The 13,707-nt window shown below is 38.4% G+C and overlaps 1 protein-coding gene across 14 annotated transcripts in view; it reads left to right on the top strand.

Moving 5' to 3' along the window:
• The window catches only part of Cntn5 (contactin 5), a 1,270,553-nt gene that overhangs the window by 747,569 nt on the left and 509,277 nt on the right, over positions 1 to 13,707 (top strand). For 13 of the 14 annotated variants that reach the window (XR_003947896.1, XR_003947895.1, XM_017313363.2 and 10 more), the window contains 2 exons: positions 11,778 to 11,901; positions 12,943 to 13,118. The exons of the other annotated variant lie outside the window; for it this stretch is intronic. Coding sequence is in view for 10 of the 13 variants with exons in the window: in XM_017313363.2 (XP_017168852.1) it covers positions 11,778 to 11,901; positions 12,943 to 13,118 (300 nt within the window). In the remaining 3 variants the exon portion in view is untranslated. The remainder of the gene's footprint in view (positions 1 to 11,777; positions 11,902 to 12,942; positions 13,119 to 13,707) is intronic. 14 annotated transcript variants of the gene reach the window in all.

Raw genomic sequence — 13,707 nt, 5'->3', positions numbered from 1 at the left:
CTGGGCTTTTTTTGGTTGGGAGAATATTTATGACTTCTTCTATTTCTTTAGGGTAAATGGGACTGTTTAGATCCTTATATGATCATGATTTAACTGTGTTATCTGCTATCTGTCTAGAAATTTGTCCATTTCATCCAGGTTTTCCAGTTTTGTTTAGTATATCCTTTTGTAGTAGGATCTGATGGTGTTTTGGATTTCCTCAGGATCTGTTGTTTTGTCTCCCTTTTCATTTCTGATTTTGTTAATTAGGATGCTTTCCCTGTGTTCTCTAGTGATTCTGGCTAAGCTTTTTATTTATCTTGTTGATTTTTCCAAAGAACCAACTCTGGATTTGTTTGATTCTTTGTATAGTTCTTTTTGTTTCCACTTGGTTGATTTCAGCCCTGAGTTTGATTATTTCCTGCTGTGTACTCCTCTTGGGTGAATTTGCTTCCTTTAGTTCTAGAGCTTTTAGCTGTGCTGTCAGTCTGCTAGTGTATGTTCTCTCTAGTTTCTCTTTGGAGGGACTCAGAGCGATGAGTTTCCCTCTTAGAAATGCTTTCATTGTGTCCCATAAGTCTGGGTATGTTGTGGCTTCATTTTCATTAAACTCTAAAAAGTCTTTAATTTCTTTCTTTTTCTCATCCTTGACCAAGGTAACATTGAGGAGTGTTGTTCAGCTTTCACTTGAAGGGTGGCTTTGTATTATTTATGTTGTTATTGAAAATCAGCCTTAGTCTGTGATGATCTAGTAGGATGAATGGGATAATTTCAATAATTTTGTATCTGTTGAGGTTCGTTTTATGACAAGTTATATGTTCAGTTTTGGAGAAGGTACCATGAGGTTCTGAGAAAAAGGTATATCCTTTTGTTTTAGGATAAAATGTTCTGTAGATATATGTTAAATACATTTATTTTATAACTTCTGTTATTTTTAATGTGTCTTGGCTTAGATTCTGTTTCCAGGATCTGTCCATTGATAAGAGTGGGATGTTGAAGTGTCCCACTATTATTGTGTGAGGTGCAGTTTGTGATTTGAGCTTTACTAAAGTTTCCTTAATGAATGTGGATTTCCTTGCATTTGGAGCATAGATAGTCAGAATTGAGTGTTCATCTTGAAAGAGTTTACCCTTGATGAGTATGAAGTTCCCCTCCTTGTCTTTTTTGGTAACTTTGGGCTGGAAGTCAATTTTATTCTATATTAGAATGGTTACTCCTGCTTGTTTCTTTGGACCATTTGCTTAGAAATTTGTTTTTCAGCCTTTTACTCTGAGGTAGTATCTGTCTTTATCCCTGATGTAGTTTTCCTGTATGCAGCAAAATGTTGGATCCTGTTTACATAGCCAGTCATTTAGTCTATGTCTTTTTATTGGGGAGTTGAGTCCATTGATATTAAGAGATATTAAGGAAAAGTACTTATTGTTCCTGTTATTTTTGTTGTTAGAGTTGGTGGTTTAGTTCTTGTGGCTGTCTTCTTTTAGATTTGTTGAAGGATTAATATCTTGCTTTTCTAGGGAGTATTTCCCATCCTTGTGTTGGAGTTTTCTGTTTATTATCCTTTGAAGGACTTGATTCATGGAAAGATATTGTGTGAATTTGGTTTTGTCATGGAATACCTCGGTTTTCCCATCTAAGGTAATTGTGAGTTTTGTTGGCCTGGCATTTGTGTTCTCTTAGGGTCTTTATAACATCTGTCCAGAATCTTCTGGCTTTCATAGTCTCTGGTGAGAAGTCTGGTGTAGTTCTAATAGGCCTGCCTTTATATGTTATTTGACCTTTTTCCCTTACTGCTTTTAATGTTCTGCCTTTATTTAGTGCATTTGTTGTTCTGATTATTATGTGTTGGGAGGAATTTCTTTTCTGGTCCAGTCTATTTGGAGTTCTGTAGGCTTCTTGTATGTTCATGGGCATCTCTTTCTTTAGGTTGTGGAAGATTTTTTCTATAATTTTGTTGAAGATATTTACTGGCTCTTTAAGTTTAAAATCTTCATTCTCATCTATACCTATTATCTTAGATTTGGTCTTCTCATTGTGTCCTGGATTTTCTGGATGTTTTGATTTAGGATCTTTTTGCATTTTGCATTTCCTTTGTTTGTGTGCCCATGTTTTCTATGGAGTCTCCTTCACCTGAGATTCTCTCTTCCATCTCTTGTATTATGTTGCTGATGCTTGTGTCTATAGCTCCTGATTTCTCTCATAAGATGTCTATCACCAGAGTTGTCTCCCTTTGTGATTTCTTTATTGTTTCTACCTCCATTTTTAGATCCTGGATAGTTTTGTTCGTTTCCATCACCTGTTTGGTAGTGTTTTCCTGTAACTCTTTAAGGGATTTTTGTGTTTCTTCTTTAAGGGCTTCTAGCTGTTTATCTTGTTTTCCTGTATTTCCTTCTTAAAGTCCTCCATCATCATCATGAGAAGTGAGTTTAGATTCATGTTTTGTTTTCCAGTATGATGATGTATCCAGGACTTGCTATATTGGGAGAGTTAGGTTCTGATGATGCCAAGTAAACTTGGTTTCTGTTGCTTCTGTTCTTATGCTTGCCTCCTGGCATCTAATTATATCAAGTGCTTGCTGCCCTCAATATATCTGACTGGAGCCTGTCCTTCCTATAATCCTGGTTGATGCAGGACTCCTCAGAGTCCAGCTTTCTCTGTGATCCTTTCATTGTGGGCTCCTGTGAACCTGAGATTCTGGGTGTGTCAGAGTTCTTGACAGTCAAGTTCCTCTGAGTTCCTGAAATACTGGTGTGAACCAGCTCCTGTTGTCCTGGGATCCTGTTGCCCTATTCCTGGGCGTGTTACAGTGTCTGGAAGTGGTTTCTCCTTTTAGGACCGTGAGCTTTGTGGTCTGTTTAAAACCAAGATCAACCAGAAGTGATCAAAAGCAACCTGAGCCTCTGGTCAGGAAGGGCTCTGGTGTCCTTGCTCCTGCTGTCAAGGGCCATCACAATTGGATTGAAACTGATGTTGTATTCCATTCACCAGTGATCCTAAGATTGCATGGAGAGTCCTCTGGGGACCGTGGGGGGTGTCTTGCGATTCTGTGCCCAAGGTGACCCTGACCCGGTGCTGGCGCCGACCACAAGTGACCCCTTCTATTAGTTTCAATCGTTATCTGTTTTGTTTTTTATTTTTTGTTTTTTGTTTTTTACTTTTTTTGGTTTTGATTTTTTGGTTTTTTCAATACAGGGTTTCTCTGTGTATCCCTGGATGTCCAGGAACTCACTCTGTATACCAGGCTGGCCTCAAACTCAGAAATCCTCCTGCCTGTGCCTCCTAAGTACTGAAATTAAAGGCATATGCCACCACTTCTTTGTATAATTAGATTCCAATAAACATGAATTTCATTTAAGAATCATAAAAGGAGTATACCAACCACATGTTCTTAGAATAACTGGATAAGAGCTGGGTGGATAGACAGCCCATTGCTCTCAATACCACCTCATCTCCTGAGTTTGCTGAGCCTCTGGTGGATGCAGTTGCTCTGAAGCTTAGAAATAATTTAAAGGGAAAGAACATTTTATGTAACATGGCTCTGTGGTTCACAAGTGTGTTTTAAGTATATCTAATTTATGCTACTCTGATCTGCCCACTGGTTCCAGCTCACCTGAATACACACCACCTCCTGCTCTGATAGAGAGCTACCCACACTAAGTCAAAGTTCCCTGTTCTCATGTCTACTTTTACATTTCAGAGGTTAAAATATCTCTTTTGATATCTTCCAGAGCTTGAGCCCTAACTTGATGTACATGTTTTCTTTGTGATATAAACTTATTGCACTAAAGACTCCAACCTAGTAAAGATGTAGAAGCTGATATTTCAGTATCTTTGCCAATGAGCGAAAGATCATTGTTCATGTTAGGAAGCTTTCTGAGGAGAGCAGGTGTCCTGGTACTTGAATGAAGGGAGGGATGTGTGGCTTCAATATTTGTTACAGTTCATGAGCATGGTTGAAATGAGGGTCTCTGTGTGGACTTAGGAGAATACTGTCTGAACTAGTGCCAAGAAAGGTCACCCAGAACTGAGACAAATTCTTGGATAACTTTAAAACTGTCAGAAGCCAAAGAGAAAACTAAATACATTCTCAGATTCTAGAGTCCTTTGTATTTTAGATAAGCACCCTGTTTTTGATCTCTAATCAAGCACGGGAGTAAAATAAAATAGAACTATGACAGTTTGTGACAAAACACGTGTCCTTAACACTTTTGGGTCACACTTGGAAAATAGGACAAGGGGACTGACTATATAAATCATCAAAAGATATACAAATAAAAACTCTGATCCATACCAAGAATTACAATCTTGAGAATTTGTTTTTAAGTTGGCATGAAAACAGTGAGTTTTACATGACATTTCAAACATACTTTGACATTTTTTCCTCTGCGATTGCTACCCTGCTTCCTGCTGGCCTCTCACTTTCCCTGGTAGTCTTTCTTTTTCATTGGTGTCACATGTATTCCTTAACTGTATGTTCAACTCAAGGTGTTGTCTTCTTCTATCATTGTGTATTTTTAGTTAATGTTGTGCACCAATGTGTGCCTGTTTATGTGTGTAAGAGGAACAAAGAGATACTGATCCATAGGCAGAGAGAGACAGAGGGAAAGAGATAGAGATACAGGCAGAGAGAGAGAGAGACATGCAGAGAGACAGAGAGATTGATCCATAGACAGAGAAATAGGCAGAAAAAGACTAAGATACAGAGAGAGACACAGAAAGAGAGACAGAGAGGCAAGACAAAGATACAGAGAGACAGATAAAGACAGAGAGACAGTAAATCCTGAGAGAGAGAAAGAGAGAGACAGAGACAGACAAAGAGACCCAGAGAGACAGAGAGAGATAGAATAAGATCTAGATAGAAACAGAGAGACAGAGACAGAGGGACAGGGAATCCAGGTCATAAGTAGAAGTCCCATCTGTCTTTCTGACTTAAGCTTATTTCACTTAACATACTAATTTTCAGATTGATTAATTTTTCTGAAAATATCATGATTTCACTTTTCTTTGTGGCCAAGTAAAATCCCTTTGCATATTTCTAGCACACTTTAATTGTCATGCATTTGTGGCACACTTTAATTGCACATTCATCTGTTGATGGTCACCCAGGCTACTCTATTTGCCAGCTATTGTAAATAATGAAGCAACAAGTAGATAACATCTAATTGGAAGCAACTCTCTGAAAGGAAAACTTATCCTTGAAGCACAAGTCCAATAATTCAAAGATTGCAAGCACTAGTAGTATACCCTAGCTATAGATGTTTGGCAACCTGTTAATAAAGGTTAAAAGCCTTCCAATGTCAATGGCTATAACTACTGGCAGTGAGTCACAAGAAGCCACCCTTCATGCTATATGCAGTCATATCCACAAATGGCTGTTCGTATCAGAGCAAACAGCACTCTTCTCTGGGTGGATGAAGGCTGGTGAGCTTCTATTTCTTTTGTCCTACACTGACAGCAGAATTTAATTTTAAATCTTTAAAAAATTACTGAGAGCTAGTTACCATGTGAGTGGGTCATGAAGTATTTCTCTGAGAATCTCAGATCATTCATTTTAGGTTGGAAGTAACAATGCTGAAGTCAGAGAACTACATAGTCAACACAGTAGAGAGGGAATGGAGGGAAGGAGGGAACAGTGCCAATAAAGGGATAAAGGTCTAGATTACAAAAAAATCAAAACTTGATACCTCCTTTTTTCTCCCATGCCTCATCTTATATCTTGTGTTGACCTATTCTTAGCTCTGAAATATACAAATCTTTTGGATTTTAATATTTGGCTATTTTTGGACATGTGTATTGATTTTTGTAAAAATGTGTCAAATTTTTATTACACCGTTTTCCCTTACAATTGAGCCTTAAATAGACAGTGCTCCAGTGAGAGAGAGAAGTATGCACAGGATGGACTGGGCATGTCTACACATATCTATAATCCCAGTCCTGGGGAAACTAAATGGGAAATGATGAATTCAAGGCTAGTTTTGGTTCCTCAGAGCTGTGGCCACTGGTAGGTTGCAAGTAACAGTGCATGGTCTGTGCACCCACTGGGTGCACTAGTTAAACTCATGGATTAGAAGAACAGAAAGGGATCTTGTGTCCCGGGTCCCTCAGAGACCAGTCTGCACAGGTGAGAGTGTGGCCTGCAGAAGCGACACAGCTTCTGAAACATGCCCCATTTTGGGCTCCAGACATCTGGGCACCTTCCCCGCCAGAGGAGAAGTGGCCTCCTAGGAGGGCTCTGACTGCCAGAGCAGATGAGGGAGCCATCTTGTGACCTGGGTCCCTCCAAGACCAGTCTGTGTAGGGGAGCACACAGACTGCAGAGGCAACGCATCTTCTGGGACAGGCCCTGTTTCAGGCCTTCATCTTCAGCCAGGAGGCAGGTCTGAATGCCAGACCTTGGTACACAATGCCTGCAAAGAGTACTCTGGCATCTGACACTCAGGAGAGAGCTGGGCTCCCAGGACTGCTGACAGAGGCTAACAGAATCACAGGAGGAACAAGCTCCAGCCAGAGACAAGTATATCAACTAAGGCCAGAGATTACCAGATGGTGAAGGCAAACGTAAGAATCTTACTAACAGAAACCAAGATTGTTCACCATCATCAGAACCCAGCACTTCCACCTCAGCCAGTCCTGGATACCCCAACGCTCCCGAAAAGCAAGATTCAGATTTAAAATCATATCTCATGATGGTGGTAGAGGACTTTAAGAGGGGCATTAGTAAATCACTTAAAGAAATAAAGGAGAATCCTACTAAACAAATAGAAATCCTTAAAGAGGAAACACAAAAATCCCCTAAAGAACTACAGGAAAAACACAACCAAACAGGTGATAGAATTGAATAAAACTATTCAAGACCTAAAAAGATAGGTAGAAAAAAATTAAAGAAAACCCAAAGTAAGACAAAGCTAGAGATAGAAACCCTAGGAAGGAAATCAGGAAACATAAATGTGAGCATCACCAACAGAATACAACAGATGGAAGAGAGAATCTCAGATTCAAAAGATTCGATAGAGAACATGGGCACAACAATCAAAGAAAACGCAAAATGCAAAAAAAAAAAAAAAAAAAATTCCAAATTCAAAACAACCAGAAAATCCAGGACACAATGAGAAGACCAAACCTACAGATAATAGGAGTAGATGAGAAAAAGGGCCAGGAAATATCTTCAACAAAATTATAGAAGAAAACTTCCACAACCTAAAGAAAGAGATGACCATGAACATACAAGAAGCCTACAGAACTTCAAATAGACTGGATCAGAAAAGAAATACCTCCCGACACATTGTACCTCACACAAAAACAGTGGGAGCCTTCAACACCACATTTTCACCAATGGACAGATTCTGGAAACAGAAACTGTACAGAGACACAGGGACACTAAATGAAGTTATTAAACAAATGGATTTAATAGATATCTACAGAACATTTTATCCTAAAACAAAGGATATACCTTCTTCTCAGCACCACATGGTACCTCCTCCAAAATTGACATATATTTGGTAACAAAACAGGCCTCAACAGATATAAAATTATTGAAATTATCCCATGTATCCTATTAGATCACCACCGACTAAGGCTGATCTTTAATAACAGCATAAATAATAGAAAGCCAACATTCACATTGAAACTGAACAACACTCTACTCAATGATACCTTGTTCAAGGATGAAATAAATAAAGAAATTAGAGACTTTTTAGAGTTTAAAGAAAATGAAGCCACAACATACCCAAACTTATGGGATACAATAAAGGCAGTCCTAAGAGGAAAACTCATAGCTCTAATTGCCTCCAAAAATACTCTAGCATCCACACAGCACACCTAGAAGCTCTAGAATTAAAGGCAGCAAATTCATCCAAGAGGAGTAGAAGGAAGGAAATAATCAAACTCAGGGCTGAAATTAACCAAGTGGAAACAAAAAGAACTATTCAAAGAATCAACCAAACCAGGAGCTCGTTCCTTGAGAAAATCATCAAGATAGATAAATCCTTAGCAAGACTAACTAGAGGGCACAGGGACAGTATCCTAATTAACAAAATCAGAAATGAAAAAGGAGACATAACAACAGAACTTGAGGAAATCCAAAACATCATCAGATCCTACTAGAAAAGGCTATACTCTACAAAACTGGAAAACCTGAATGAAATGGACAACTTCCTAGACAAACCAGGTAACAAAGTTAAATCAGAATCAGAATAATGATCTAAACAGTCCCATTTACCCTAAAGACATAGAACCAGTCATCAATAATCTTCCAACCAAAAAAAAGCCCAGGACCAGATGGGTTTAGTGTAGAGTTCTATCAGACCTTCAAAGTAGACCTAATTCCAGTTGTCCTCAAACTATTCCACAAAATAGAAACAGAAGGTACTCTACCCAATTCATTCTATGAAGCCACAATTACTCTAGTACCTAAACCACACAAAGATACAAGAAAGAAAGAGAACTTCAGACCAATTTCCCTTATGAATATTGATGCAAAAATAATAAAATCGTCACACTCCAAATCTAAGAACACATCAAAAATATCATCCATCATGACCAAGTAGGCTTCATTCCAGAGATGCAGGGATGGTTCAATATATGGAAATCCATCAATGTAGTCCAGTATATAAACAAACTCAAAGACAAAAACCACATGATCATCTCCTTAGATGCTCAGAAAGCATGTGAGAAAATCCAACACTTCTTTATGATAAAAGTCTTGGAAAGATCAGGAATTCAAGGCCCATATCTAAACACAATGAAAGCAATATACAGCAAACCAGTAGCCAACATCAAATAAATGGAGTGAAGCTGGAAGCAGTCCCACTAAAATCAGAGACCAGTCAAGGCTGTCCACTTTTTCCCTATATATTCAATATAGTAATTAAAGTCCTAGTTAGAGCAATTTGACAACAAAAGGATATCAAGGGGATACAAATTTGAAAAGAAGTCTGAATATCACTATATGCAGATGATATGATAGTATATATAAGTGACCCTAAAAATTCCACCAGAAATCCTAAACCTGATGAACAGATTCAGGGTAGTAGCTGGATATAAAATTAACTCAAACAAATCAATGGCCTTACTATACACAAAGGATAAATGGGTTGAGAAAGAAATTAGGGAAACAACACCCTTCACAATAGTCACAAATAATATAAAATACCTTGGTATTACTCTAACTAAGGAAGTGAAATATCAGTATGATAAGAACTTCAAGTCTCCAAAGAAAGAAATTGAAGAAAATCTCTGAAAATGGAAAGATCTCCCATGCTCATGGGTTGCCAGGATTAATATAGTAAAAATGGCTATCCTGCGGAAAGCAATCTACAGATTCAATGCAATCCCCATCAAAATTCCAACTCAGTTCTTCAATGAGTTATGAAGGGCAATTTGCAAATTCATCTGGAATAATAAAAATCCTAGGATAGCAAAAACTATTCTCAACAATAAAAGAACCTTTGGTGGAATCACCATGCTTGACCTCAAGCTGTAATACAGAGCAATTGTGATAAAAACTACATGGCACTGGTACAGCGAGAGACAGTTAAATCAATGGAATAGAATTGAAGACCCAGAAATGAATCCACATACCTATGGTCACTTGATCTTTGACAAGTGAGCTAAAACCATCCAGTGGAAAAAAGACAGCATTTCCAACAAATGGTGCTGGCACAACTGGTGGTTATCATGTAGAAGAATGTGAATTGATCCATTGTTTTCTCCTTGTACAAAGCTCAATTCTAAGTGAATCAAAGACCTCCACATAAAACCAGAGACACTGAAATTTATAGAGTTGAATGTGGGGAAAAGCCATGAAGATATGGGCACAGGGGTAAAATTCCTAAACAGAACAGCAATGGTTTGTACTGTAAGATCTAGAATTGACAAATGGGACCTCATAAAATTGCAAAGCTTATGTAAGGCAAAAGACACTGTCAATAAGACAAAAAGGTCACCACCAGAATAGGAAAGGATTTTTACCAATCTTAAAGCTGATAGGGGACTAATATCCAATATATACCAAGAGCTCTAAAAGCTGGACTCCAGAAATGCAAATAACACCATTGAAAATGGGTTACAGAGCAACACAAAGAATTCTCAACTGAGGAATACCAAAGGGCTGAGAAGCACCTGAAAAAGTGTTCAACACCCTTAATCATCAAGGAAACACAAATCAAAACAACCTTGAGATTCCATCTCATACCAGTCAGAAGATAAGATCAAAAATTCAGGAGATAGCCGATGCTGTCAAACATGTGGAGAAAGAGGAACTCTCCTCCATTGCTGGTGGGGTTGGAAGCTTGAATAACCACTCTGGAAGTCAGTCTGGTGGTTCCTCAGAAAATTGAACATAGTACTACCTGATGATCCAGCAATACCTTTCTTGGGCATACACCCAGACAATTTTCCAACTGGTAATAAGGACACATGCTCCACTATGTTCATAGCAGCCTTATTTATAATAGCCAGAAGCTGGAAAGAACCCAGATGTCCCTCATCAGAGGAATGGATAGAGAAATTGTGGTACATTTACACGATGGAGTACTACTCAGGTATTAAAACAATGAATATATGAAATCCTGGGCAAATGGTTGTGTCTGGGGAGGTGACCCCATCCCAAAAGAAGTCACTTGATATGCACTCACTAATAAATGGATATTAGCCCAGAAACTTAGAATACCCCAGATAAAATTAGCAAAACACAAGAAAATCAAGAAAAAGGAAGACCAACGTGGGGATCCTTCATTGCTTCTTAGAATAGGGAACAAAATACTCATAGAAGGAGTTACAGAGACAAAGTTTGGAACTAAGAGGAAATGATGGACCATCTAGAGACTACCCCACCCAGGGATCCATCCTATAATCAGCCACCAAACCCAGACACTATTGCATATGCCAGCAAGATTTTGCTGAAAGGACCTTGCTATAGCTGTCTTGTGTGAGGCTATGCCAGTGCCTGGGTTATACAGAAGTGGATGCTCAGTCAGCTATAGGATGGAACACAGGGCCCCCAATGGAGGAGCTAGAGAAAGCATCCAATGAGCTGAAGGATTCTGTAACCCTATAGGAGGAACAGCAATATGAGCTAATTAGTACCCCCTGATCTTGTGTCTCTAGCTGCATATGTAGCAGAAGATGGCCTAGTTGGCCATCATTTGGAGGAGAAGCCCTTAGTCTTGCAAACTTTATATGCCCCAATACAGGGGAATGCCAGGGCCAAAAAGTGGGAGTGAGTGGGTAGGAGAGCAGGGTAGGGGGAGGGTATAGGGAACTTTCGGGATAGCATTTGATATGTAAATAAAATATCTAGTTAAAAAAAAAGAAGAAGAAGAGAAAGGTGAGGTAAAGATGAGGGTATTTAGGAGAAGTTGGAGAGGAAGGGGTAATAGATGGATTTGATCAAAATACATTTTTTTAATTGTTTAAAAATTTATAAGGGTAAATTAACAATAGGAAAATAAATCAAATGCATGAAAATGAACAATTATATGTATATAGCTCTTATGGTACAATATGAATTTGAAATCCTATTGTACATTATTTTTAACATTCTAAAAGTTTTACAAATTTAAGGAATTTTGGAAAGTATTCTTTTTGTTTCTTTGAGAGGCTAAAAATATTTTTTTAATCACATTATGGGTATCATTCATGAAGATAAATTTCAAAAATTAAAATTACTCTACAAGGTATGTTAAGAACTCTTTCTTTTGTAAATTTGATTGCTGAATAAAAAAGGGAGGTTATAAATTTTGAATACAGTATAGTCAGAGATGTATTAACCTTGTACATTGAATAATTTTAAATCTTTGCAGAAAGTGTGGATTATGGGCCAGTATTTGTGCAAGAACCTGATGATGTCATTTTTCCAACTGATTCTGATGAAAAGAAGGTAGCTCTAAATTGTGAAGTTCGTGGCAACCCATCTCCTAGTTACAGGTAAAAATTAATTATGCATTGGTTTTCTTCTTTTCAAAATATTTTATTCCTTTATTAATTTATACTTCCATATATTAAATCTAGACCACAGTTTCCCTATGTGTCCACATTCTTCACACCTCCCTGTCTCCTTCTTCCCCTTCCACTCCACCTTCATCTCCCTTCAGAAAAGGGCAGGTCTGCCGAGGTTATTAACCAAACATGCCATATCAAGGTGCAGTAAGATTACGTACATTTCCAACCCAGTAGAAGAGGATGAGGCAACCTAGTAGAAGAAGAAGAGTCCCCAAAACAGGTAAGAGTGTCAGAAACAACCCCTACTCTCTCTGTTAGGAGTCCCACAAAACACCAAGCTTCACAACCATAACATATATGGAGGCTCCCTGATTGTCATATAAGTTTCTGTGAGGCCATATGAGCCAGGTTGGTTCATTCTATGAGTTTTCTTGTGACTCCTACATTCTTTCCTCCCATTCTTCAGCAAGATTTCCGAACTCTGCATAATATTTGCCTTTGAGTCTCTGCATCTGTTTCCATTAGTTGTTGGATGAAACCTCTGTGATGATAATTGAGTTAGATACCAATTTTCGTTGAGTTTTAATTTTTTTTGTATTTTTTCGTTTTTTTGTTTTTTGTTTTTTTGTTTTTTGAAAGTATGGTTTGGTTCTATTCTAAGTTTCTGGACCATCTGGCCTCTGCTTTCTGGTCTTTCAAGTAATTTCTGTGGTGGGCCCCTTCTTATGGCATGAGTCTTAAGCTGGACCAGTCATCTTTTGGCTATTACCACAATTTCTATGCCATTACCCCAGCACATCATGCTCGCAGGACAAATTGTAGGCCAAAAGTTTTATGGCTGGGTTGGTGTCTTAAACCCTCTACTGGTTATGGAGATAGCTGGGTCAGGCTTTCCATCCCCCCCCCCATTCCAGGTGTCTCCCAAGTCCAGCCAGGGCTGCATAGTGAGACCTGCCATATATATGCAAGTCATATCATGATGTTTCAAGTACTATAATGTATTTATCTTGTTATACATTTTCTAAGATGGCTTCGGAATGGAACTGAAATAGCTCTGGAGAGTGACTATCGCTACAGTCTGATAGACGGCACCTTCATCATCAGCAATCCAAGTGAACTCAGGGATTCTGGCCTGTACCAGTGCTTAGCCACCAACTCTTTTGGAAGTATTCTTAGTCGAGAAGCCACTCTTCAGTTTGCCTGTGAGTAAAATAAGATTATTTTACCTAGATAGCTGAACAAGTTTAAACCTTCAGTTATAAAGCTTAATGGTGAAAATATGCTAAACCATAAGACTGAATTAAAACTAGAGAAACCACGAATTTCTTCTGAAGGCATGTTCCAGTTTCTTGGTATACTTGCTAGCTCACAAATAAACTCAGCAAAGTATTCTTAAGCATTAAAATGGTGTTCGTGAAACCAGATGGTTTTACCAGACATCCATTACCTGCTTCTATCCTTTACTGTGCATTTTATTGCTATTTCCTATAGTCTATCAAAGCACATAATAGCACACATCAGAATCTCTGCATATATTAGAAACCAAGGGGATATTTTGAAACAGTAATGCTTCAGATGGTAACTGTAACCCATACAGATTTTGATTAGATGAAACTGTCAGACACACACACACACACACACACACACACACACACACACACACACACTCTTATGCAGCCAATATGTCACTTCATTTTGCTCAATGGTTTTGTATACATTACTGGTCTTTTCTAAGATCACATTGCTGGAAGAAGGTGAAGCTGTCTTGCTTAGTGCAATCATGCCAACTGA

Source organism: Mus musculus, chromosome 9, assembly GCF_000001635.26.
Source record: "Mus musculus strain C57BL/6J chromosome 9, GRCm38.p6 C57BL/6J".
Classification (NCBI taxonomy): domain Eukaryota; kingdom Metazoa; phylum Chordata; class Mammalia; order Rodentia; family Muridae; genus Mus; species Mus musculus.
This window is presented reverse-complemented; position numbering and strand designations above follow the sequence as displayed.